Source organism: Oncorhynchus keta, chromosome 10, assembly GCF_023373465.1.
Source record: "Oncorhynchus keta strain PuntledgeMale-10-30-2019 chromosome 10, Oket_V2, whole genome shotgun sequence".
Classification (NCBI taxonomy): domain Eukaryota; kingdom Metazoa; phylum Chordata; class Actinopteri; order Salmoniformes; family Salmonidae; genus Oncorhynchus; species Oncorhynchus keta.
Window position 1 is genome coordinate 67,918,501 of NC_068430.1, and position 26,317 is coordinate 67,944,817.

Genomic DNA, 26,317 nt, shown 5'->3' on the forward strand with positions numbered 1-26,317 from the left:
AATCAAACTGGTATACTTTTATTTATGCTATTTTTGTTCCTCCGCCAGTTTTGATATTTTGTATTGGGCAGACAGACTAGACATAACTCTACCATTCCAATTTACAATATAATTTAAGAACAGAATACACTAACATATTTTCCATAAATACAGGTATTTTATCAACCAGCACATTTGAGTTCAGCCATAATATTTGTTGTAATATTTGTATATATTTTCAGGGGGATGAAATTGAAATTGTTGCCAGCTCTGCAATGCTTGTTTGAAAAAGATACTTTGATTTTCAATTAATCGAAAATCAGACATGGAAATCTGCACAAAAGGCAAAAAGGCCATTTAAAAAAAATGGAGGAGCTTTTCTTAGTAATCTACTTGAGAACCATTTAGTGTTCAAATAAAACTTTTGAATGAGTGAAGCTTTTAGAGAGAGGTTTAGTGCTTTTATATTTAGTAATCTCAACCCACACAAATCATATTCATTATATGTAGACATTTTATTTTGTCTGGTTTTTTTTTAGCGCCCAGATAAAGCTAAATATATTTTGCTCATGATTTGAAAAACAAATGGCAGCGCTATAAGTGAGTAAACTGAGATATGACTAAGGAGTTAAATCAGGGCAATTTTTCCATAAATAGACAGGTATTTACCTCTCCATGGTTGCAGGATCTTGTCTATTTTTACAAGTTCTCTATTGAAAATCATTATCTTTTGTGATATGAATACCGAGTATGTCTACTTCACCATCATCCCATTTTCTAGGTAAACTGCAGGGTAATGTAAAAGTTGTATTTTTAAAAAAAGATCCAATACTTAATATTGTACACTTACCATAATTAGGTTTTAGTCCAGAAAAGTTATCTAGATCTTCAATGAGACATTGCAGGGATCTAGCTTGCGGACTTAATATAAAATTTGAGTTATCCGCATATACATGGACATCTTTGTTTTTAAGCCTTAGATTTCTAATCCTCTAATGTTGTTATTGGATCTGATTTTAATAGCTAGCATTTTGATGGCCATAACGAATATATATGGTGACAGCGGGCACCCTTGTTTAACTCCTCTTGACAATTAAAAACTCTGAGATTATTTACTATTTTACACCTGGGGTTGCAATACATTATTTTCCCCCATTTTATAAGAGAATTACTGAAAGTGAAAAAAAAAAATCCAGGCTTACATTATCAAATGCCTTTTCAAAATCCACTATAAATACCATTCCTGGCTTCTTATAGGTTTCATGATGTTCCATTATTTCTAGTAGTTGTCGTATATTATATATCTAATGTATCGCCCATGTAAAAAAAACAGTCTGATCAGGATGAACAATGAGTGTTATACATTTTTGCATCACAACGTTGAAGTGTAAGGGGCCTCCAGTTCTTTAGATAGACTGGTCTTTATATATTTTCCATTTTCCATCTGGGTCTAGTTTTAATAATATAAAAATCAGACCTTCCTGCTGAGTACCTGACAGACTACCATTTCTATAGGAATAGTTAAAACAATCTAACAATGGAGCTTTAGTATATCATACTCTACCGGTATGCTATCAAGCCCTGGGGGGTTTTCCAAACTGAGAGGATTTAATAGCCTCAAAAAGTTCTTCCTCTGTAATTTGGTCTCATCCTCTTTCACTGATCTTTCTGTACATTTGTTAATTTTCCATGTTTTCCATTCATTTGGAAAACAAATCCTTATAGTAATCTTCATTCAGTGGGAGAGGATGAGACAGAAAAGAGAACATCTGCCTAAAATAATTAGCTTCCTCTTAAAATATAATTCAGACAATCATAGATGACTCAGTCTTCAGTAACGAGTTTCTGCAAATTATTTTTGTTAGAGTTCCTGTATTGGAGAATCAGGAAGAATTTTGTGCATTTTTCTCCATATTCCATCCAGTTTGCTTTATTATTGTAATATATTACATTAGATTGTTCTTGAATAAATTCCTCAAGTTCTTTTTGTTTTTCCTCTAACTTATTTTGCATCTCTGTAGTATCATTTTTATTGCTATTTACCTGTACTATTAGTTTAGGGATTTCCCTTCTTAGTCTTGTCTCTTAAGCCAGAAACTTCCTTTTTATTATTGGATGAAAGACCCCTGAAGGTACATTTAAAAGTATCCCAAACAATAAGGGGATTTGCTGAACGTATATTACACTGGAAAAATTCAGTTATACAGTCTTATTTCAAATTAACTTGTCCTCCAGTAAACTTGGATTAAATTACCCCAAACTATTTAATAACATTCCATTTTGCATTCTGTCTCTGCTGTTCAATCAGTGAGACATGTACTTGATTGAACTTGGGTATCAAGAAACACTCCGATTGTAAGGTAGGAGATTATCTGGTCACTACTCCTGTTTGGTTAAACTCATGCTGGGTACTGTAAAAGTCCTCAAGCAGAAAAAAGTGGAGAGCAATGCTGGACATCCTGTTTCCCAAGAGGACCAAGTCAAGTACAGTGTTTCAAGTTGTATTTGTCATATGTACAGGATAAACAGGGTACACACACCGTACAACAAAAAGGCTTATTTGCAACTAATACAATATAAAAAATAAAGTAAATGGCTCAGTAGAATAGAACAAACATTTTAGCATTAAGCATAATACAGGAAGGGTGAACTATGGGATCTGTGTGATTGAGATAAATAGGCAATGTTTCGGTTGGTAAACACCTGGGGGTCAATGGAAGGCTGAAACAGTCCGTAGAGATGAGGCTAGGTACACTAGGGGGATATACGTAACTGTTATGTAGTGTACATCCAAGAGGATATCCCACTCACTCAATCTCCCATCCGTCCTTTGAACCAAAGGGAACCAGCTGATTAAGAAGGTCAACGTGCGGCTTTACTGCAATAACACCATAGCATGCGATAGTGGGCTTGAAGAATAGAACGGTGGACAGCACACACACACACACACACACTTCAGATGAAGGTGGGTGAAGAATGCTACCGGCTCACTTCATCCTTCACTCCTGCCGTCACTCGTCGGCCCCCTGAGAATGTGACCTTTGGCCCTGCGCGGCCCAAAGCAGATTGTGTTAAAAGACAGCTTTCCACACGGGAACTTCTGGAACACAAACGATAATGACCTGCCCCCTTTACCCACCACAGAGACAGTGGCAGAGTGAGAGAGAGAGGGATGGAGGGAATAGAGAGGGCATGAGAGGCGAGGCAGGCCCATGCTGTAAATACAGCGAGTGAGAAAAATGGAGAGAAGGAAACAAAGTTGAGGAAAATATAAGGGGAGGCCCATGCTACAAAGACAATGACAAGGTGAAAGATGGAGAGCAAGAGAGAGAAAGCGTCAAACTAGAGATGGAGTATATGAGAAAGGAGAGAAAGGCCCAGCAGAAGTGCAGCCATTATTGTGCTGTTGAGTGCCATGTCGGACACTGTGTGAGAACCAGCTGCTTTAAGTCATATACCTACCACAACACTATAAAACCCTACAGGCCTCTGAGAAAGAGGGAAGACAGACTGAAAGGAACCCAGCCACAGAGTCATCCAGAGCAGCATTATAGGGACCTGGGGGAACTGGTGTATGGCAGACACACAACCATGAAGTGGGAAGTTGGGTGGTTTAAAAAAATATTTTATCCCCACTGAAAACTGTTACTCTTCCTTATAAGAAGAAAATGTAATTATGTTCAGAGTGGAGGAATGAGACGATAAGGTGCCCTGAGACAAGGCCTGAGAAGACACGGTGGGGAATATTTTTCCAAGATATTCGTTTCATTTTGTGCTGCAATTAGCTACACATAAAAATGTGTTTCCAATTAGTTTTATTAGCCAGCTGCCCCCTTTATATTTCCACACATTTTGTTATTGGAAGATATGCAATTATGATCACTCCCATTGCCAACAACAACCACAGAAGTCAAATTAATATTCCTTTAAGCGTTAATAAGGGGCTTAAATAGACTTAAGAAAAAAGGGTTTACAGATGTCTGGACATGAATCAAGTTGTTTGCTCATATCTCCTAAGTAGTGTGCTCTACAAGGCCAGAAACATTGATCTCATTTCCCTGTTAACGACCTGACCGTGTTCCACTATGTAAGAGTCATCACACAACAGGGTTCAAACAGGCTGGTACCCTTCAGGCAGCACAAACAGAGGAGGCCAGCAAAGAGGACGTACGGGAATCGAAGGAAGAAATCCCGCTACACCAGAGCTAGACCTAATAGTCTCCGATTGTGATCTAGAGAGAGCACTGAGGAATTCATGACGGCTACAATGACTGGCTAGCTAATGTCAAGCAAAGGTTACACATAACCCAGAAGCTATTCCTCAAAAAAAATAAAAAAATCATTCGCACTGATACATTGACACTGTAAATGGAGTCAATAGATAGCAAGCAACGAGGACCATGTGTACTTCATCACCCGGTACTGTTAAAAACAATCATGACGGACGTCCTATCATGTCGTTGTCATCATGACTCTGTGTAGCGGTCACAAGGCGGGGGGGCCCATAGCCTGCTGTGCACATGCTGCCACGGGCCCCTCGCTGTCTCGCCCTGCACACCAACAACTTTCGCCTATTTCCTAACAGGAAATGACACGTTTACCGTTCCTCCCTGCTCACGTCCTCCCTATCTTGTCCTCCTTCCACCCACCTCTCACATACACTAACAGTACTGTTAACCTCGCAGTGGGGTCTGGAGGATGGACTCCTCTGTCATTGGATGAGAAAAGGAGAGGCTGTTTAAGAACACGATTCATTGTGGTGTTTATGACATAACAGGCCACAGATCCACCACTTAAAGAGCTCTCTACCCCCAGGATAGTCACCCGAACAGGGTCTGGCTCATTAGAGTGAAAACATGACCTATTTATTTTAATAGAGTGAAATGGGACAGATTTCTTTGCTTTCCCGTTGTAAGGTGTTTTGCTACGGTGTGTGAGCCACGTTCAGTCCTGCCACCTTGCCTGTGAGCTGAATAGTAACGAAAGCATGAAACAATGGAGGACGTATTAGCGAAAGGTTACACTGTAATCACAATGCAACTACTCCCTTGTGGGTTAATGAAGCTAATTAACGGTTGGTTTATCGTGTTGATGGCTAATAACTGTAGCGGCTAGCCTGGAAGCTGTAAACACATTACAGCTTAATATGTTTTTAATATTAGGTCAGTGTCTCCTACTCTAAAGCGTCGGTGAAATAATGAATGATGGACTAAACACGTGGAACAGGGTTGGTTATGTTCCCTCTTGACACTGCAGAAATACATATTCGAGGTTTCTGTATTCCTATTTGTTGGTTGAGTTTACATATCAACAAGGTGTGATGACATTGGCCATGCTTGCAGATAGTGGGAGCTGTCCAACGTAAATTCTTCCGGGTCTGATATTGACACGCAAGCGGTAGGTCACGTCCTGAAATAGAATATTCTACTTTCATATTTACAATGTGTAAGAGTTCACTATGTACCTGTCCTGATGTGTATACACACCAAGTATACAAAACATTATGAGCACCTGCTCCTTCCATGACAGACTGACCAGGTGAATGCTGTGACCCATTTTTGATGTTACTTGCTAAATCCACATCAAATCAGTGTAGATGAAGAAGAGACCGGTTAAACATGGATTTTTAAGCCTTGAGACAGTTGAGACATGGATTGTGTATGTGTGCCTTTCAGAGTGGGAATGGGCAAGACCATGAAAATCTAAGTGCCTTTGAACAGCATATGGTAGTAGGTGCCAGGCGCACCCGGTTTGTGTCAAGAACTGCAACGCGCTGGGTTTTTCACACAACAGTTTCCCCATGTGTATCAAGAATGGTCATCCAGCCAATTTGACACCTGTGGGAAGCATTGGAGTCAACATGGGCCAGCATCCCTTTAGGACACTTTCAACACATCGTAGAGTCCAAGCGCCAACGAATTGAGGCTGTTCTGAGTGCAAAAGTGTGTGACCTCAATATTAGGAAGGCTAATGTGTGGTATACTCAGTGTCTGTGTACGGTACCTGTTAGATATTGGGGGAAGTCTGGGATGTGCTTTTGTATGTTATTGCTGTAAGAGTGAGTTAGCTAGCTCAAGATTAGCCCCTGCTAATGCAGTTGTTTCCACGGTAACAGTGGAATCACGAATCTACAGCCATCAACATACTGTTGTCCTGCACATCTAATGTGCTTCTTTGTGTCCATCGCCAGAATAAACACCAATCAATTGGGACCGCTGGCGGGGCATTCCTTTCTTTAAAAACAACGCAAGAGGGCTACGAAGTACGGTCACATCTGTTACACTGGTGCCGAGACCAATTCTCTTGTCTTCGCAGCATAGCTGTTGTGTCTCCACACACACACACACACACACACACACACACACACACACACACACACACACACACACACACATTGACTGCAGTTAAGCTAACAGTGTCACTCCTTGGCCATATAGGGATACAGTGTGGCAGACACCAAGGCAAGGACATCTAGAACATCTGACTACATGCTACACTGCTACGTCTTGTTCTATCTTCAATTATAGTTGTCCATTGGTGGATTGTGTACAATAAAACCTGTTGAAGGCTGGGTAAAATGGAGGTCATGTGACCAAAGCTGGAACTACTGTAAATGGAAGCAATATGTTTGATATTTCAACAGCAGAAACAGGGAACGGAACATGGTCAGTCACATAAGGTGTGGCACAAACATGGTTTGTTCTTTCTTGAGGCGGCAAGTGAAGCGGAGGGGCTGGGTTGGAAGGAATGGTCCGCTCTTCTGTTGAAAAAAAAGTCTCATGCAGAAAATGTGTCCTGACGCTTCAACTCACCTTGAACTTGCTACAGCAATCCAGCAGAGAGCAGATGCATGGGGTTGCCAAAATTAAATCATGTACTTACTAATCCACTGTAATGTATCAAAGTCAAGCTAAAACAATCGCTGATGGGATAAGAAAAAATTAGAGGGAACTGAAAAAAAAAAAAAAAAAAGAGAAACATACCAGGGACCTTAAAATCACAGGGAGCAATTAGGACTAACATGATTGGTCAATAAATACTCCCCCCATCCATTTTAGCAGATTGATTATTCAATCTGAATGGAGCCGAGTAGACAAAGGAAGAGGGAGAAGACAGTGGGGGATGAGAAACAGGGGGGTAACCTAAAGGAGGGGGAGCAGTAACCCCCCAGAAAGCACAATGGAACAAGAGAAAGACAGATAGAAAAAGGTCTGGTCTGAATATTGACACCTTTCCAATCCCTGACAAATACAGCTGTCACACACTACACGCTTCAGCTCCAAAACCCAGTCCAGACAGGACACCTGGCAAACTAACTTTGACACACACCAAACACACACTCGCACGCATTGAACTACCCCTCTTTCCCTTTCTATCACTCCTCCAGCTTCTCTACAGAAGGAAATCACACACGGTCAGAGAAACAAGTCGTAGCATGTTCTGAATGAACAGAAAACCAGAGACACTCACCCCAGCCTCACTTTCTCTCTTCCTCCTCTCTTTCCTCTCAACCACCCTGATTTCTGCTCCAGCTGGGCAGGCTCTGCTTCTGCTCCCAGGCCCCGCCCCCACAGCCTGGTCACATGACCCACCACTCTACACCCCAGCCAGGCGGCCAGCAGCAGGCATGCCACACCCCTCATTCAGGGAGAGTTGAATGGGGAGCATTGTGAATGTGCTGGACACAGCCAGTGTGTGTGTATATATGTGTAGGGGGGGGGGCAGTTGGAAATGGGAGAAAAGGGTGTATGTGTTTGTCAGGAAAAGTGAGTGTGTGTAAGAGGTGGAAACGGAAATATTAAACAGAACATGTGTGACAGTTTGCACGTGCTTGAAAAGGAAATATATGTTTTTGTAACAAATGTGTATTCAGTGAAGGGGTGTGTATGTGTGTTGATTTCTATCTGTCCCTTCCCTGCCAGTGCTCAGTGTAGTGTGTGTGTGTGTGTGTGTGTGTGTGTGTGTGTGTGTGTGTGTGTGTGTGTGTGTGTGTGTGTGTGTGTGTGTGTTTTTTACTGTGAGGAGGACACTGGGTCATCTCTCCTCCTGGCTCCTTCTCCTCCTGGGATACAATGAGTCTCCATCCATCACATTAATGCCTGCCTCTCACAGCCCCGTGACTAAAGGAATATGTCCCAGGTAACAAATGAATACCATCCCATAGAGTCATCAGACTCAGTATGAAACATTCTATGGGAAACAGCCCTATCGACATTATATTACTTTAAAACATTATGAACTGTAGAAGAGTACAATGTGTGATTTCCTTTTGGTCTCATACGTTCACTTGTTGCATGCAATAACTGCAGAGCTTGGTTTTTCATCATGTCTACATACACTGAAATACATTAGTGTGGTATTTTCTTTTGGTTTCATAGCTACATTCACTTGTTGCGTAGGGCTATCCATCTGTGGAATTGTGTCTATCAGAAATCTGCATTCACACAATAAAAGACACAATCCTTTCAACGCTGAAACAACACGCTTCTTTCTTATCCGATTTCTGGAGTTAAGAGAACATTTGTTTTATCTCAAGCGGGTGGAAACATCTCCGTACTGCACTTATCCAACAAGCCCCCCCCCCACACACACACACACATTTGCAAGCTGATGCGAGGCCCAAGAGATGTTGTTTTCTCATATTCAGCACAAACGCCCACCTTCCTGTCATGGTGTTGGTGGTCTGTGTATGTATTGGACCACATGGTTTGTGCACCTGGTCCTATTGGCATCCGGTCTCAGTGGGAGATAGATATGAGAGAGTATGTTGTCTTCTCCTGAACTAATACAGATCATCACCAGCATGCTCTTCGGTTGTGTCTGTTTATTCTCCCAAGAAAATACTCATATTGAAGCTAGGCATCCGGTCTTCATATTGAAGCTAGGCAGTTGCATGTGGTTTCTGATTCAATGTAGTGCAGGTTCTGCAGTATGCACTGATTTGTCCATGATTTGTTCATCGTAAAACACTCCAGCACAAACGTTGTTTGTTAGTTTGTTTGTTTGTTTGCTTTCCCTTGTCTTGTGAGAACCCAGAGAACAAATGTGACTGAATCAATGACCGCCATACATTTAGTTAGTTCTGTGGAAAAGCAGCTAGTTCGGGATAATCACCCTGTCATAATGGGCAAATTCTAATTGGAACTCAAGCTTTGCTCATTGACTGAGTCTAATTTCAGTGCTCCAATTCATTGCAAAATAACTAAGTCACCGGACCATAGAAATAGACGTCCTAGAACAGTCATCCTTCGATTACTAGTGTACGCTCATGACCATAGCAACTTATCCGAGTCCAGCTCTTCAGCCCTTCAGCTAATAGACCTCAGAATACCTTTTTGGCAAAGAGAAGCTCTGTGGGTGAGAGATCACATTGACTTCCGTCCTTATCTTGATTACATGCCACGATAGCGAGATGAGACCCTGGAGCCACTTCCTTGTTTTGCAGTTGCAAACAAACATTTGAATTATTGTGCCAGAACCTTATTAAATGACCCAGCTCTTACGCGGCTGTTGCTCCGTTGGCTGAACATTTCTCCAGAGCTTTGTTTGTCATTCTGTTTGTTTTGTCATTTACCCCACTTCTGGAGGCCATTCTGAGGCCAGATTCGTATAATCACATCAAACTGTGTGGGCCGAACAGGCAACTGGAGACCCATGCAGGCACAGCCCCAGAGGGGAGCTCTCTGATTGGACTAGAGGTCAGGTCTGATTGGAGGAGGCCCACACAGTGATTAGAACACATGGAGCTGATTAACCAAGTCACCTCAATGACTCAGCAGAGAGAGTGACTCACAGACATACAGCCTCCCACCCAGAGAGATGGAAGAAGGGATGAAGAAGGGATAAAGAAGGACAGCGGAGGAGGAGGGAGAGAACATCTGGCCGAGCTTATCTGGGAAGGAGAGAAACAAGCGACTTCCTGTTGAGCTGTAGCCGAGGCTGCTCTGCTCCCTGTGGTGCAGATGGAGACCGCATGTGAGGATGCATGCAACCAGATGCAAACAGCTGAGGCCTGGGTGCATCTCTCTAGTCCAAAGTGGATTCCTCTCCTTGTCTCCTTCTCTCCGTCCACACTCATCTGAGGGAACCGGATAAGTGATAGTAAATTCCCACTAGGATTAGATCAGTGCAGGTGAAGGAAAGCAGACGGAGAGAGGTAGCCCCTTTACACTATTGACATGAACCCATAATCTCATGGCACCACATAGGAGACATGGTATAGGCAGAAAAAGGCCAGTTTGGAGTTCATTTTAGGGACAGACTTCTTCCTGACTGTGTGAACAGAACAGGATAAACTCTGACCTTGGTCACATGGTCAGGAAAAACCCTAGCTCGACTTGTTCTTTTCTCGCTACCCTGAAGACATGACGTTCATGCAGTCCATTTCTAATCCTCCTCCATATACACACACTGTATTACTTCCTCGGGGACTGTGCTGCACTCCAGCAACGCTACACGATCCCTCCAACTCTGCTCCTGACTCACCTCAGACCTCAGCTTGTATGTTGCTCTTCAAGGTTACAATAACCCTGGCCTTGTTTGCTTTCATCTGCACACACACACACACACACACACACACACACACACACACACACACACACACACACACACACACACACACACACACACACACACACACACACACACACACACACACACACACACACACACACACACACACACACACACACACTTTTGAAAGACCCATGCGCCTGTTTGAACAGCGGCCGCAAAGTAGATAAACTGTTGGAATTTGTGGTCAGAGGTTTGTTTAAGCCAAGGTGTTTATCTAGTGGCTTGTTTCCCCTCAGTTTTATAGTGTTAGGATACTTCCCAGCTGTGTTACCTAACAGAGCCAAATAACCCCCATATAGATAGATATATACACTACCGTTCAAAAGTTTGGGATCACTTAGAAATGTCCTTGTTAGTGAAAGAAAGGCAAATTTTTTTGTCCATTAAAATAACATCAAATTGATCAGAAATACAGTGTAGACATTGTTAATGTTGTAAATGACTATTGTAGCTGGAAACGGCAAATTTTTAATGGAATATCTACAGAGGCCCATTATCAGTAACCATCACGCCTGTGTTCCAATGGCACGTTATGTTAGCTAATCCAAGTTTATCATTTTAAAAAGCTAATTGATCATTAGAAAACCCTTTTGCAATTATGTTAGCACGGCTGAAAACTGTTGTCCTGATTTAAAGAAGCAATAAAACTGGCCTTTAGATGAGTTGAGTATCTGGAGCATCAGCATGTGTGGGTTCGATTACAGGGTCAAAATGGCCAGAAACAAAGAATTTTCTTCTGAAACTTGTCCGTCTATTCTTGTTCTGAGAAATGAAGGCTATTCCATGCTAGAAATTGCCAAGAAACTGTAGATCGCGTACAACGCTGTGTACTACTCCTTTCACAGAACAGCGCAAACTGGCTCTAACCAGAATATAAAGTGAGTGGAGTGAAAGACCCCGGTGCACAACTGAGCAAGAGGACAAGTACATTAGAGTGTCTAGTTTGAGAAACAGATGTCTCACAAGTCCTCAACTGGCAGCTTCATTAAATAGTACCTGCAAAACACCAGTCTCAACGTCCACAGTGAAGAGGTGACCCCGGGATGCTGGCCTTCTAGGCAGAGTTCCTCTGTCCAGTGTCTGTGTTCTTTTGCCCATCTTAATCTTTTCTTTTTATTGGCCAGTCTGAGATATGGTGTTTTCTTTGCAACTCTGCCTAGAAGGCCAACCTTAACAAAGTCTACACTGTATTTCTGATCAATTTGATGTTATTTTAATGGACAAAACATTTTTTTTTAAAGAAAAGCACAAGGAAATTTCTAAGTGACTCTAAACTTTTGAACGGCTAATAAAAGGCCCCAGCCTTGTTTGCTTTCATCTGCGCACGCACACACACACACACACACACACACACACACACACACACACACACACACACACACACACACACACACACACACACACACACACACACACACACACACACACACACACACACACACACACACACACACACACACACACACACACACACACACACGCTAGATAGAGAGAGAGAGGGCTAGAGAGTGAGAGAGAGCGAGCTGTTGAGTCTGCTCTACTGCAAGGCTAGCATGTACAAGGATTCCATCAAACCCACATTAGAAGTACGCAGACTGAGACATAACACATACTGTGTATATGCACAAACTATTCAACTCCACTATCGATACAAGGAAATTCTTAGTGATACATAACTCAACTGTGGACATGGAGACTTAACGCAACATACAAGAGTAGCACGAAACAGCACAGATGACAAAACAACACTTCAAGGAGAGAGAAATCAATGCAGACCTTATGAGGCCTCACCTCATCCAAACTGAGGTTTTAGGGGGAGGAGAGGAACTTATTAAAAAGCATCTTGGGATGTCCCTGAATCCCTTTCCATTTACTCAGCGTCTAAAGTAGAGTTACACAACATGTAGCCCTGATTGGCCTTAATAGAAACCAGTTGTCTCACCAGTTATGTCGCAACAGCCCTCCCCTTCCTTCACCAAGTTTGCATCCCAAATGACACCCTATTCCCTACATAGTGCACTACTTTTGACCAGAACCCTATGGACCCTGGTTTTGTTGCAATCCAACAGCCATACTCACAGAGGACCTCCATCTCAGGGTTAATGTGCATCTCTGCACCACATGCAGCCATGTCTTCCAATCGCAGTCCCAGTCGAAGCATCACAGAACAGACTATTCCGAAGTGGAAGTAAATACAAAATCCTCAATAAACTGCTTCCCAAACCTAAACTCTTCACTGTGACAGCTGGGAGTGACTGGGAGCGCTTGGGATCTAATGCCCTATTTCTGTAACTCTCCCTCTTCACGATGTTCCCAACTCAACGTTTCTTTCCCGGAGCCTCAAGACTGAACAATAAACTGAGCTCCACAGATCGGATTGGCCTTCCGGGGGAATCCCTGCCCCTAATTCCAGCTGGAATTCTAGGGGGGAGTCAGATGACTCAGCTTGGAATGGAGGAGAAGAAAGAGAGGAAGACGGGACTCTGATTACATACTTTCTCTCTGTGCGGTCGTTCCAGAAAACTTCCCAGAGTTATGAGGATAATTATCCATAATAAAAACCTTGCCATGTGCTGAACTGGGAGAGACACAGAGAGAGAGAGAGCTTATCAGTGTTACAGTAAATTCATACCAAAAAATCTAGTCACAACATAAGTTGTCAAAGTTTTTTCCAATTACAGCTTTAGTGTAAGTTGGATGATTTAAACGGTGTAGCCTGTTTCTAAACGATATGTCAGTACGGTCTAGAAAGGGAGAATAGGACTAACCGGAGACGTGTGTACTACTGTACTCAAAACAGCCTCTACTTTGTCGGCAATTCAATCACTTTACTTAGCTAACCAACACTGCATACTGTCAGAGGCAGTACCGTTGCCCTTTCCCCTACATCTTCAGCTGCTCTTGTTTGTTCCGTCTTCTCTCCCCTGTGTCTCATCACTGAGTACAAAGGTGAAAGTTCACCCAGAGTTCCTCTGAACTTTAGCTAAATTGAAAAAGCTAGCTACGGCCACAGGATAATGACTCCCAATGTAGCGGTGTTAGTTGTGCTTAGGCAATAGAGGACTAGCCGTTCGCCATGGAGGTGAGAAGCCAGTCAGGCAACCAAGCAGTGTGTGTATGTGCGCGTGCGTGTTCGTGTGCGTGCGTGTTTGTGTGCGTGCTAACCCAGTGTTGTTTGATCTAGTGCTGTTCAGAGGGGATTAGGGTTTAAGTCTAGTCATAATATTACCCCTGTCAAACACACCTCGAGGTACTGTGCCGTGCGCCAATGGGTGCGATGATGACTCCATTATGAAGAGTGGTCTCATTCACCTCAATGTATAGTGAGCATCAGCTAGGAAGTAGTTGCCGTGGCGATTATCAGCATGGGGCACCAGCCTGTTAAACTGACACCTTGGCCCTACAGTACTTCCATTACGTCCTGAGGAAATTGATTGAAAGACAGATCAAATCAAACAAACCTGGAGGGGCCAATACGACCAAATCAATGAGATCTGTCAGTGAGACACTTATTTAACAAGGATTCATGTCTTTGTGTTTTACATTTTTTAAATAATTGAAGATGAGTAAACAATTGATCATAAAAAGTAACTGGTTCCCACTTCTATTGAACGTCTAAGGATCAATAACCCCTTGCAGTACTGTGTCCCCCCCAATGGACTAGTGGCTGATAGAATTAGGATCACAGAACATAGACTTGAATGGGGATGCCCGTTCTAGTAATTATATTTCTATGGTGGCTGATGACTATTATTATGGTACCTCCTTAGGAGAGGTCCAGCAGGGAGAGGTGGTGTACTGACCCCACACATACCCTGCCCAGCCTAGCAGATGGCACAATAGCGGTACGTATTGGCCATCTGTCCAGTGCCCACTCACAATTTGTGTGCACACACACTCACACTCACTCAATCTCTGGCCACACAGCAACGACCGCTGGTTACTGCCCGAGACAAGACCTATACATGACGTCAATATCCGGGAACCTCGTATTGTTAAGGTGAAAGAGAGAGTAATTACAGCAAAAACACCATTATCATTCCAAACATGGCCCTTATCAGCCAGAGAATGAGGGAAACCTCATTAGCAGAGGATGTTGAGAGCTGAGGCACTGACCCAAAGTGGACCTTCTCTTTGTTAACCAGCTGTACAGTTGGCAAAAAGGAGAAATACTGAGCTCATCCTGGTCAGCCCGTAGAAGCTGGGTGCAGTCTATAAGCAGGATCAGACAGGACCAGACAGACACCTCTTCAAGATAAACCAGAATAAACCAGATAAAAGACTGTGGTAGAGGCAGGGGAGGGTCCAGACACTGGTAGTGATGATAGTTTTTGGCTGGTGGTCAGGGGGTCAGGAAAAGGTCCTGGCCCTACCTATTTTGTACGGTCGTGACTAGTGTCAGGCCAGCTTGACCAGCATTCAGAGAACTCACTAAGGAAGACAAGGGTGGGGACTGGGAGATAGCGGCTCAGGGAGACTGGAAATAGGAGGAAGGGGGAACTGGGGTTGCTTTAGTGGAGTGTATGGGCGTGTGGGTGTGTGTGTGCTGCATGGGAACCTTCTTTAACCCCTGACTTCCACCAGGCGGAGCAGAGTAAACAGAAGCTTCCGGAAACCTTATCTGGGGGACCCTGTCCGGTTTCCACTTCTCTCTGCTCAGCTCTACCCTCAGGGGAAGCGCTCAATACACACAGGCAGACGCAGGCTTTCCACTGACCCAGTCAGAGTCCACAGCCTCCAAAACACGTTCAATCACATCAGGAATAAATCCTACAAAACACAAGCAGACACATTCATTCAGTTTTAGTGAGATATAGAACAATGTGTGAGTGAGAGAAGAGAAAGGCAGGAGAGAATGAAAGAAACAGAGTAGATAAGAGAATAAGAGATTACTGAAGAGTACTTAAAACTGCACCTTTAATTACTGTCTACATGCCCTCAGCAATGTCCTATATAAGATGCGAGAATTACCTGCAAGCCAGGTCCCATAGCTATCTCCCCTAAATCATACCCTAACCCTACACTCCACCTGTCATACTGCACCTCCTGCTGGCCACTCTGAGCTCTGCGCCCACAGACATCATTATGAGCAAACGCTGCTATCCCTCAGGGGAGCTGAAAGTGAGTGGCCAACACTGCAGTCTAATGACCTCAGTCTGTGGTTTTCCTAGCCCGCTAACGCTAACCCTGAGAGGGTTGGAACCTGTAAACAGTTTAACATGAGCCATGATGATACACTCTAGCAGACGGCCTCCTCTACTCAATTCAATTTATTGGCATGGGAAACATATGTTAACATTGCCAAAGCAAGTGAAGTAGATAAACAAAAGTGAACTAAACAATAGAAATTAAGGGTAAACATTACACTCACAGACGTTCCAAAAGAGTAGACATTTCAGACATCTCCCCCTCTCTCATAATGACACAGCAGGTCATGCTGAGTGCAATTAAACTGTGAGACGCCTAACCACTGTCTGAGGGTGTGTGTGTGTGCGTACGTGCATGTGTGTGTGCATTTCATAGTCCTTCCTTGTCATCAAGATGTGTTAAGAACACCCAATAAGCATCATTTCCAGTTCAGTATCTGCCTGGTTAAAATGAGTGGGGCCTCCTTTCTCTCCTCATACCATAGTGACTTGGTGAATGACTTCATGAATACCCTGCGAGCGAGAGAGAGGCATCTCTTGCTATGATGGATACCAGGGGCGTATTCATTACGCCCGATTCTGGTGCAACATTTCTTTTAAACGGGAAGCAAACAAGACCGACCTGAATTAGTCCAATAGAAACTATAGTTCTGCTCCGTTTGCTTCCGTTTGGTAAACGGTTTCCGTAATGAATACACCACAGGCCCTGCTGTCAAGAGCTGCTTTACCACAGCGACTTCACCTGAGATACCAATCGGAGTGCTTCAACTAAGACTAAGAAGCTGGAGAAGGTTTAAAATCACATAGCGCTGTAGGTCATTCTAGTTCCAAATATGTGACACAGCATGGAATGACACGGGGAAGGGGAGACTGAATACAGTACTTTAGAATCCTAGGGAATTAGTGAGGTAAAGGTAAAGATTCTTACTTTGGGAATGTTGACACTCGATTTCACAGTACAGGCCCAGTGTGTGTGTGTGTGTGTGTGTCAGAGACTAACTAGCACGATGTTAGCCAGATGGGAATGGCGGCCCCCCTATTCCCTAAACGTTCCTCTTGGGGGGTCCACTGCTAATCATGTTAATCAGCCTGGGATCTCCCTACCCTTCTGTCTCTCTCACTGTGTGTGTGTGTGTGTGTGTGTGTGTGTGTGTGTGTGTGTGTGTGTGTGTGTGTGTGTGTGTGTGTGTGTGTGTGTGTGTGTGTGTGTGTGTGTGTGTGTGTGTGTGTGTGTGTGTGTGTGTGAGGGAGGGATTCAGTGTAGAAAGGGGATAGTGAGGCCCTCATCTGGTGTGACGCTGCAGAAGGTCACATGGGGGTACAAGGGTGTAGGGGACCGGGACAGGCAACACACAGGCAGGCCACCAGAGGAGAATGATGGGGCATGGAGGAGAACAGTGAGAGGAGTGGGTCACAGAACAATCACAATCCTTCGTCACAACTTTGTTGATCAACCAAACATGTCAGTTCAGGGCCAATGAGACACTATGAGTATTTATATAAACAAATCCAATGCTGGGTTAGAGGGCTTGAAGTGGCAGAACTGATGGCATAACCAAGCACCCCCCAGGACAGAGTGGTCAAGGTGAATCTCAATGGGAATACCTCCTTCTCACCCCCCTTAAAAGATTTAGATGCACTATTGTTACTGGATGTCATAATATGCACCACAGCATAAGAGCGTCTGCTAAATGACTTAAATGTAATGGTAAATGAATTCCTCCCTGTATTGTTACAGTATAATATAACAGCAATCTGCAGTCTACTGGACCTCTGGTTCTACAGAGGGCGGCAGGTAGCCTAGTGGCCTAGTAGCCTAGCCCAGTAACAGAAAGGTTGCTAGATCGAATCCCTAAGCTGAAAAGGTAAAAATCTGTAGTTCTGCCCCTGAACAAGGCAGTTGGCCTACCGGGGAACAGTGGGTTTTCATTGTAAATAACAATTTGTTCTTAACTGACTTGCCCTGTTAAATCAAATAAAAAGGGTAGGACTATTTAGTTCAATGTAGATGTGTGATTGGGAGCAACAGTGCACTGATGCAATTAAAGAGTCTTCCAATTTCTTCTGCAGTACATATAAAACAGGTTATTTTGTGTTCTACAAACATTAGTTACCTGTTGATATTTAGAGCCACCGACAGAGATCAGAGACGTTCATTTTGATCCTAGAAACTAACTAAAAATGTACTCCAGATGTACTCTGTTGTGGTGAGATCACACAACTGGCTGGAAGTGCCACTGACTCAGATCACATGACCCAGGCTGAGAGAGGAAGAGAGGCGAGGTCAGGACGAGGGGAAACAATCGTCCTGACAGACAGCACACGGAAGGAAGGAAGCCCAGGAAACCAGAGTGTGTGTCTCTGATGTCATTACCCGTTTGAAAAACTGAATGGACAGGAAAATGGCTTATCACTCAGAAAAACACAGCTGACAGTAACTTGGAAAATTTCAAACAAGGCACGGAGTCAACAATCTGTACGCCAATGTAAAGAGTTTCATATCCACCATTATCTCGTTGGATGAAAGAGGATCAATCTCTCTTTTAAGTCACTTGTGAAACCACCACATCTATCACTCATAGTCACCTATTGAAATGAATTAGGGCCTACTTGTGTATTATGTTGGAGCCAATTTCTCCTACTTGACACAAAATCTGATGGAAACAACCCACACTAGCAGTCCACTACAGTGTTGTGTTGTTCACGTTTCTGCTCCACTGACGCCATCTCCCCTCATTGACAGATGGAGAGGGTCAGAGCAGGGGTCAGAGTCCCTCAGTCAGGGTGGGCCCCGGCCTCAGGCCCTCCAGGCAGGTCACCCTTCATTGAGAGCCCTAATAAGGCCCTCTCCCTCTGGGAAAATAACTAGCCCAGACCTCCATGGCCTGAGTAGGAACCACGCTACAAGACTCCCAGCTCCAGAGCAGAAACACACACACACACACAATCGTCCCAGCAAATCTGAGCTCCTAATATTGGAGTATAGCCTACAAACTCGTACCGAATGATAAAGTATGGTCATTTATACTGTTCCAGTCCACGAACACATAATGCTAAACTGGTCTGTGTCGACAGGAAAAAAGCCTACAGAATTAGAGTTAATTAAGGCCAAATAAGACATGGAATACTTGGCAATATCGCTAATAGCACTGACTGGAACATACTGGTTTATTAAATACTGAAAGCCATGATTCATTTGATAACTGCGGAGTTCGAGTTTGAGGAAGCGAACGAGCAAGGCTAAGTAGAATGCTTTTCTCCATGTGTCTGTGTCCAACATTCTGTGTCCAAAATTGCACCCTATTCCCTATATAGTGCACTAGCTTTGACCAGAGCCATAGCCCCACTATATAGGGAATAGGGTACCATCTGATAAACAAACCAATGCGTCTAGCAGCTGTAGTTTCCCTGCAGCTGGCCCCATGCTGTGTGCTCCCATGCTGTGTGCTCCCTCGGTCTCAGGTCTAAAACGTTGTCTAAGCGTTATTTATACATTCTCTAAACGCTTTCTAAATATGGCTTGAATGCCGTCTAAAGACTGTGTAAATGCTGACACATTAGGTCATATTTGGCTCCGGGTTTTATCCCTCAGTTTACAGGAATCTAACTTGGCTCGTGTCGGACGCCCCTTCTGGGGGCCTGAGACACGCTCAATCTGCAGAGGGAGGAAAGAAGAGGAGTGTCTGTGCGCGTGTTGTCAGAAAGAGAGAGGAGGAAAGAGAGGGATAGACAAGGAAAGTACAAAGCAAAGGAAAGTGAGTGAGTGGGAACCCAAATGTATCTGATGTTGCCGACTGCTAAAACACGCTGGTTTGCTTCAGGACAGGGTTCCTTCATACATTCATCACTTGCATATGTAGGAGAATAAAACAATATATTGTTGTTATCTCACAGTCTACCAAGAGTGCATGAATTGAAGAACAAATTGCCTGAATATTTTTTGTGCATGCAGCGATAGGGGACTGAGTTGAGAGGGAATTGAAGAACAAAGCATCCGAACATTCATTGATCGGGGACTGAGACGCTGGGCTCCAGACAGAGCAGAGGGAGGGACAGGAGAGACAGGCCGTAGTGACAGACAGGCCCAGGCTGGGCTTTAATCAAACAGACCTCTCCTCTTACAGGCCCACTCCGGGGACCCAGAGCTCTCCACTCTGTGTGCGATTGCATCGTCCAGTCCCTCTGTGGGGTAGTAGAGGAGGGCAACTGGAGAGGGATGATGTGTTCTGGAAAATGTTCTGTACTCCCACCACTGGAGGTTTGAAAACTAAAATTGTATCCAAAATGTGGATACCAACACTACTGTGTACTGCGGAGGTATGTGCATATTGCCAATAGTCTTAAAACAGAAAGCTGACATGAATGCAGGACCATAGTACACGGTTTCTATATATACACCTAGCCTCACTGGTCCCAGATCATGTTTGGCATGACAAAAAAACAACTTGAGTTGGCTAGATAGCACGAACAGATCTGAGACCAGTCTACGATGCACTTTACTAACTCATACGACTTTTACAGAGTGGCATCTCTCCACCAAGGCAGGCTGTATCAGACTGGAGGCACTCAGGCTGTGTTGGAGAGGCCACTCCTAGAAACAGTCCCCAGATCAGTGGTCTGCTTTCTCATACCAAAGCCTCTGCTCAGAAGCCTGTGTTATGCCACGGGGAACTCCAGCCCAGATCAAACACACACACCAGAACCTATGATTAGTGGTTAGCAACACACACACACACACACACACACACACACACACACACACACACACACACACACACACACACACACACACACACACACACACACACACACACACACACACACACACACACACACACACACACACACACACACACACACACACACACACACACACACACACACACACACACCAGGTCCAAAGCCTCAAAACACTGCTTTACTCTCCCTTGCTTACACATGTATATACTGATCATCTCCATAGCAACTTCACAGTGACACAATTGAAACACAACAGAAAGTTGGGGTCTTCCTACAAACCCAAGCATCTCTACGGCTGTTTGTGTTCCCCACCACTTGATGGCCCTCACTCTGTTAGAGTGACTACATCCAGGATCACATGAGGAACCTAAGGACTTAGAGGGTTCATGAGAAGAAACCTAGGGTCAGAGGTTACTCACTGTCAGGGTTTGGGGACTTGGTGCGGTTGGGCGAGGAGCAGCGGATGGTGGTGACGATGGTGTTGTGTTGGGGGTTGGGGTGGTGCGGGTGGTGGACTGGTGCATGATGACCATGGTTTTCGTGGTTGTTCTTTCCATTCCCCGTTGTCTCGGGTGCTTTGGTGACGCTGATCCCTGGTGTGGTCCTCACGGCCGGGCCGTCCCCCAGACTGAGGGGCTCGATCCTCCGGGCATGGCTGGGTGGCTCGGGGGTCCGGGCCCCTGTGCGAATCACCACCTCCTGGGGCGTTTTAGAGAAGGCCACCTCCCGTTTGTGGCCCATCTCGGGCGTCTTGGAGTGGCCTAGAACCTCAGGTCGTTTTGCTCCGAATCGGAGGGAACCAGGGCTGGTTGGATCTACCTGCTTGGAGGAAATGTCGATGGAGAGCTCCGTGCGCCCCCGGGATATGGGTTCAGGAGGCTTGGAGCTTCCCCCTCCCATGATGGTCTTGGAGATGGAGCCGTTGTTGTTATTGCTGGCGCCCAGTTCACGGTAGTAGATGCTGGTGGGGGACATGACGGGGCGGTGGTTGGTGTTGTTGGGTACCCGGCGGGAGCCTGGCGAGGAGTTGGCCGAGGTGTCCACATCCTCCACCTCAAATGACCTCTTTAGAGCTGCATGGAGGGTGAGATGAGACAGACACACTCAGTCAATACTACCATTTGTGACATTGATGATAATCAGAGTGCACTTAGGGCAGGTTTCCTAAACAAACATTACTGCTAGTCCTGGACAGCAAATATATGAACAGAGTATTCTAATTCCAGAGGAGCAACATGAACTGTTTCGACGTCCCTGGCATCGTAGCTGCTTGAGGTTAGTGGGTAGAGAGAAGCTGGAAAAGCAATCTCAGCAACATCACAAAGGAAAATGGCAGCAACAAGCAATTAAGCCAAGCTCAAATCACTTCAATAACTCGTTATTAGTGGTGCCAATCTGTCACTACATACGACTGCAGATGGCACTCTATACCTGTATACACGTTTAACTGGTGCCAGTTGTATGACACAGTGTGGTACTGTATGTTATAAAATGTGGTCCAATTTATACACCCACTTGCACGGCCTCAAATGGCCTTAGACTTGCATAGCCTTATATAAATGAAAGTCATATATCTGCCTTGTGTTCTCTACATGCATTCTTGAATATTGTATGAGATATGGATGAGTTATGGATGAGTACAATGCATTAATACCAAATGAATAAAAGGAGACACACCTCCCCCCAGATGGCTTTGTGAGAAAATCCTAAAAATAAGTTTGAACAAAAACATGAGGCTAGTTTGGCCTTGTAGGCATTGCCTCTTAGAAGTCAACTTGAATCCCATGGAGAAGATGCTAAGATAGTCCCTGTGGTTGTGAGTTGGTTATGACATCACAGTCACACACATCCATGACCTCACTGTACTACTCAGTAACTCCAAGCTGATGATCAGTTCTGTTATGGCCTAAAGAGTGTGTGTGTGTGTGTGTGTGTGTGTGTGTGTGTGTGTGTGTGTGTGTGTGTGTGTGTGTGTGTGTGTGTGTGTGTGTGTGTGTGTGTGTGTGTGTGTGTGTGTGTGTGTGTGTGTGTGTGTGTGTGTGTGTGTGTGTGTGTGTGTGTGTGTGTGTGTGTGTGTGTGTGTGTGTGTGTGCATGTACACTACCTTTCAAAAGTTTGGGGTCACTTAGAAATGTCCTGTTTTTGAAAGAAAAGAAAAGCACACAAGACGCCTCACAAGTCCTCAAATGGCAGCTTCATTAAATAGTACCCACAAAACACCAGTCTCAACGTCAACAGTGAAGAGGCGACTCCGGGATGCTGGCCTTCTCGGCAGAGACCCAATCCCATATGCCACGGTTGTAAGTTATTTCCATGTCCAAACCACTTTGCCACTGGACTCCATCCCCCATAACTCCCCTTTCCTCCCTCTTGTGTTCTATGATTGTGCTGAATGATTCCAAGGTTCTGGCTACTTTCAACTCGGTCCAGGACTAGGATTTGACCTGCCAAATCAGTCTGCTGCTTAGTGCTTCGCAAACAGTGAGCTGAAAGACCATTGGTGTATCCAGTGATCTGATACGTTCTGAACGTTACAGACAGAAACAAAATGAACAGAGCTGACATGATTCCCTATTCAATCTGACAGACAGTCCCATCTTTTCTACCACATACATTTCTATCTGAATGTTCTTTAACGTTACATGCTCTTGAACAGGCTCCAGGGTTGCCTGCATAGAGAGACAGTCAGTATAAGCCTAACACTGATAGGACTTAAGTGTTGTCATAACATCCAAGATGGCTGCATATGATTTAATATGACCTAGAGATGAAACTTTCTCAACGGTCACCATCTGACTGACAAGGACTTCAGAGAGAGACATTACGGGAATTACTATAGCGAAATAGGAATGTTCCTCGACTCAGTTCTACCATGCGGTTTTCCCACGGTTTTCTATACATTCAGAGGTCACTCTTTCAAACATCATTCCACTAGAAGACAGAGAAGAAGGATCACGTGTTTCCGAGGAAGCATCCAAGGATATCCCTGTCATGGATTTCACACGTGCTGGATGGACCTGGGATCACGGAGCGCCAGTATCCCGACGTGAGCGAAGGCCAGACGGACGATACCGTCTCATCCCCCAAGTGAAATGGCATTCCCAGACAATGAGCTGGAAATACAGAACGTCTCTGCGGAATCTCCTTAACAAACAGAGCCTACTTCTCTTTCTCCCTATGTAGCCTACCTCTCGGTCTCTTGTGAGAGGATGACCATAACAATGGCCACAGGGCCTGGCATTATTCCTGACCAAGAACAAATCTGGCCAGATGTTGTGGTTAGGAAAACTCCTGGTCCTAGCATAGCACAACACGCTAAGATGGAGGCTCTCTCCCACCTGACCTAAATAGTAGGGCCGGGAAGATACCAGTATCGCAAAAACATATCCATGGCAACAATGAAAACACGAAGCAGACTCAACTCTTTGGTCCTTTCAAAACCAGCTGTATGTAAAATATTGTGTACTATAGCTTGGAAAAGAAATACACGTGGCTCTGGATGACAACATAATGATGATTATTTCCAACATTAGGACTGTTTTCTTAAAGAAATCTGCTTTGTGTTTTGTTTCTCTGCCACGACACTAACGAGTATCGCGATACTGGTATCATCCCCGGCCCACCTAAATAGATTTCAATAGAGAGGAGGAAACAGACTTTTGTTCTCTCTCCCACCCTGCTAGGCCCAGGTGCTGGCCTTGACTTCCTGTCCCTGTGTGCATCACTGGCGTTAGCTCATCTCCTCAAGGACACACAGATAGAGTAATGGACAACAGATACTTGTACAGCTCTGATGCAGCTAGAAAGAGATAGGCTTATGATAATTATACAGTTATGCAGGTGCTTTTATCTCATTGTTTGAGTTAACAGTATGCGTTTCACACCTGTTATTTACGAAGCTGTTATTTATTTTGTGACGCTTAAAATTAGATTTTTATCCAGGACCTGTGAAATGTAACTATGCTCCGACCAAACGAGCCATCAGAACCACAACGTATTGTTTCCTGTTTACAGTCTCACGGTAGTTATAGACCGAGACCGACTTCCTGGTTGTGTTGGGTTCTGACTGAGGTCCGAAAGATCAAAGTCATCACCGCATCGTGTTGTGAGGTTTAGTGAGGCTAGAGAAAAGACTGAACACTGAGGAAAGAGAGGGCGAGAGAGAGAGACCATAGACGTACACTAAAACTCACTGAAAAAAGTCAAGACATGAGGTTGCGTTCTCTAGGGCCCACTGTTGCACTACAGCTCATCCACATCAGCACACTATCCTACTAAACAAGGCCAACGGACATCATGGTGGCCTTCATGTTAGAGTCCCAGGCCTTAATCAATACTCCTTCTCTGAGATGCTTGGTGAGTATGGGCCCTGAGCTCCATGGCATGTCGTCTGAGTCCTGATGTGACCGGCTGGATCAGCTTCCTCAAAGAAAGGGGTCTAGACGGGGGCCAGACAGCCTTCAGACCGGCCTGTTAGAACTGAAGAGTGAAGGGAGCTCTCCTGGGAACCGCAACTCTGAGGCCCAAATGCTAGAGTTTCATCAGTGTGTGTGTCTAGTCTAATTTATGTCTATTGGGCCGGATGTGCAAGTGTGTGTTTTGAGGGTTAGGGCAGAAAAGGTAAAACTGTACTGTAGCAAATATATAGTATTACACACCATCTATGGGATACTGAAGATATTGGCAAATAAAATTGCTGACGTTTCTCTGTTCATAACACCATGGTTTTAAGTCTGTAGTCAATGGTTGTGAACCACTGACCCATCTCTTACATTCCAGACTCGCTCACTTCCTGATCAATATCACATGACGGTGGAACGATGAGAACACTGACAGTTACTGTAATACTGCCAGATTACGGTCTATGAAAACACAAGAGGCATGATGATATAATGCTAGCATTTAAAACTGTGCAGTGTCAGACATTTACTACTGTACATACAATGCCAAACCCACTGGCAAAACAGCGATTATGGCTTGAATGAAATGTCTATTCAAGTTGACAACACTTTATCTTGATACACTAACACAAACTGTAACGGTGAAGCTGAACTCTGTGGCGCTACATACGCACACAGCGGTTCTGCCAGTGTCAACAAAAGCGGGCTACAACATTATGCAGTGGAATTTTAATATCATAGAAATCTTTCAAAACCAAGTCTGACAAGGCAAGGCCATCGACTGACCGATAAAGTTACTCAAACCCTCCCCTTATATTCCACTTGATCAGTCCAAAGGTTAGCCACCGCTAATGGTAGGGTGTCAAATACACACTTCCTTTTTGTCTTCTCTGGACACTGTTGGGTTTATGCTGACACACGGCGTGTGTAACTCGCTCGTGTTCTGGCTGACACCAGGTTCAGCACAAACTAATTATAGTAGAGAGAGCGAGCGACAGAGGCAAAGAGAGAGAGAGAGAAAGATATGGAGGAACTCAAAGTGAACGCAGCTGTTGGTAGTTCAGTAGTGCTTGGCTCCATACCTTTCAGTCTGAACCCCTGGGTGCTTGGCTCCATACCTTTCAGTCTGAACCCCTGGGTGCTTGGCTCCATACCTTTCAGTCTGAACCCCTGGGTGCTTGGCTCCATACCTTTCAGTCTGAACCCCTGGGTGCTTGGCTCCATACCTTTCAGTCTGAACCCCTGGGTGCTTGGCTCCATACCTTTCAGTCTGAACCCCTGGGTGCTTGGCTCCATACCTTTCAGTCTGAACCCCTGGGTGCTTGGCTCCATACCTTTCAGTCTGAACCCCTGGGTGCTTGGCTCCATACCTTTCAGTCTGAACCCCTGGGTGCTTGGCTCCAAACCTTTCAGTCTGAACCCCTGGGTGCTTGGCTCCAAACCTTTCAGTCTGAACCCCTGGGTGCTTGGCTCCAT

The 26,317-nt window shown here is 44.6% G+C and overlaps 1 protein-coding gene across 7 annotated transcripts in view; it reads right to left on the minus strand.

The window, feature by feature from the left end:
• LOC118389294 (septin-9-like) overlaps positions 1-26,317 on the minus strand; it is a 105,262-nt gene that overhangs the window by 46,903 nt on the left and 32,042 nt on the right. For 5 of the 7 annotated variants that reach the window (XM_052527775.1, XM_052527776.1, XM_035779197.2 and 2 more), the window contains exon 2: positions 20,861-21,514. In XM_052527775.1, the coding sequence (XP_052383735.1) occupies positions 20,861-21,514 (654 nt within the window). Of the gene's footprint in view, positions 1-7,449; positions 7,603-12,633; positions 12,905-20,860; positions 21,515-26,317 lie in introns of those variants that run through there. The other 2 variants (XM_035779201.2, XM_035779202.2) reach the window with 2 other exon arrangements.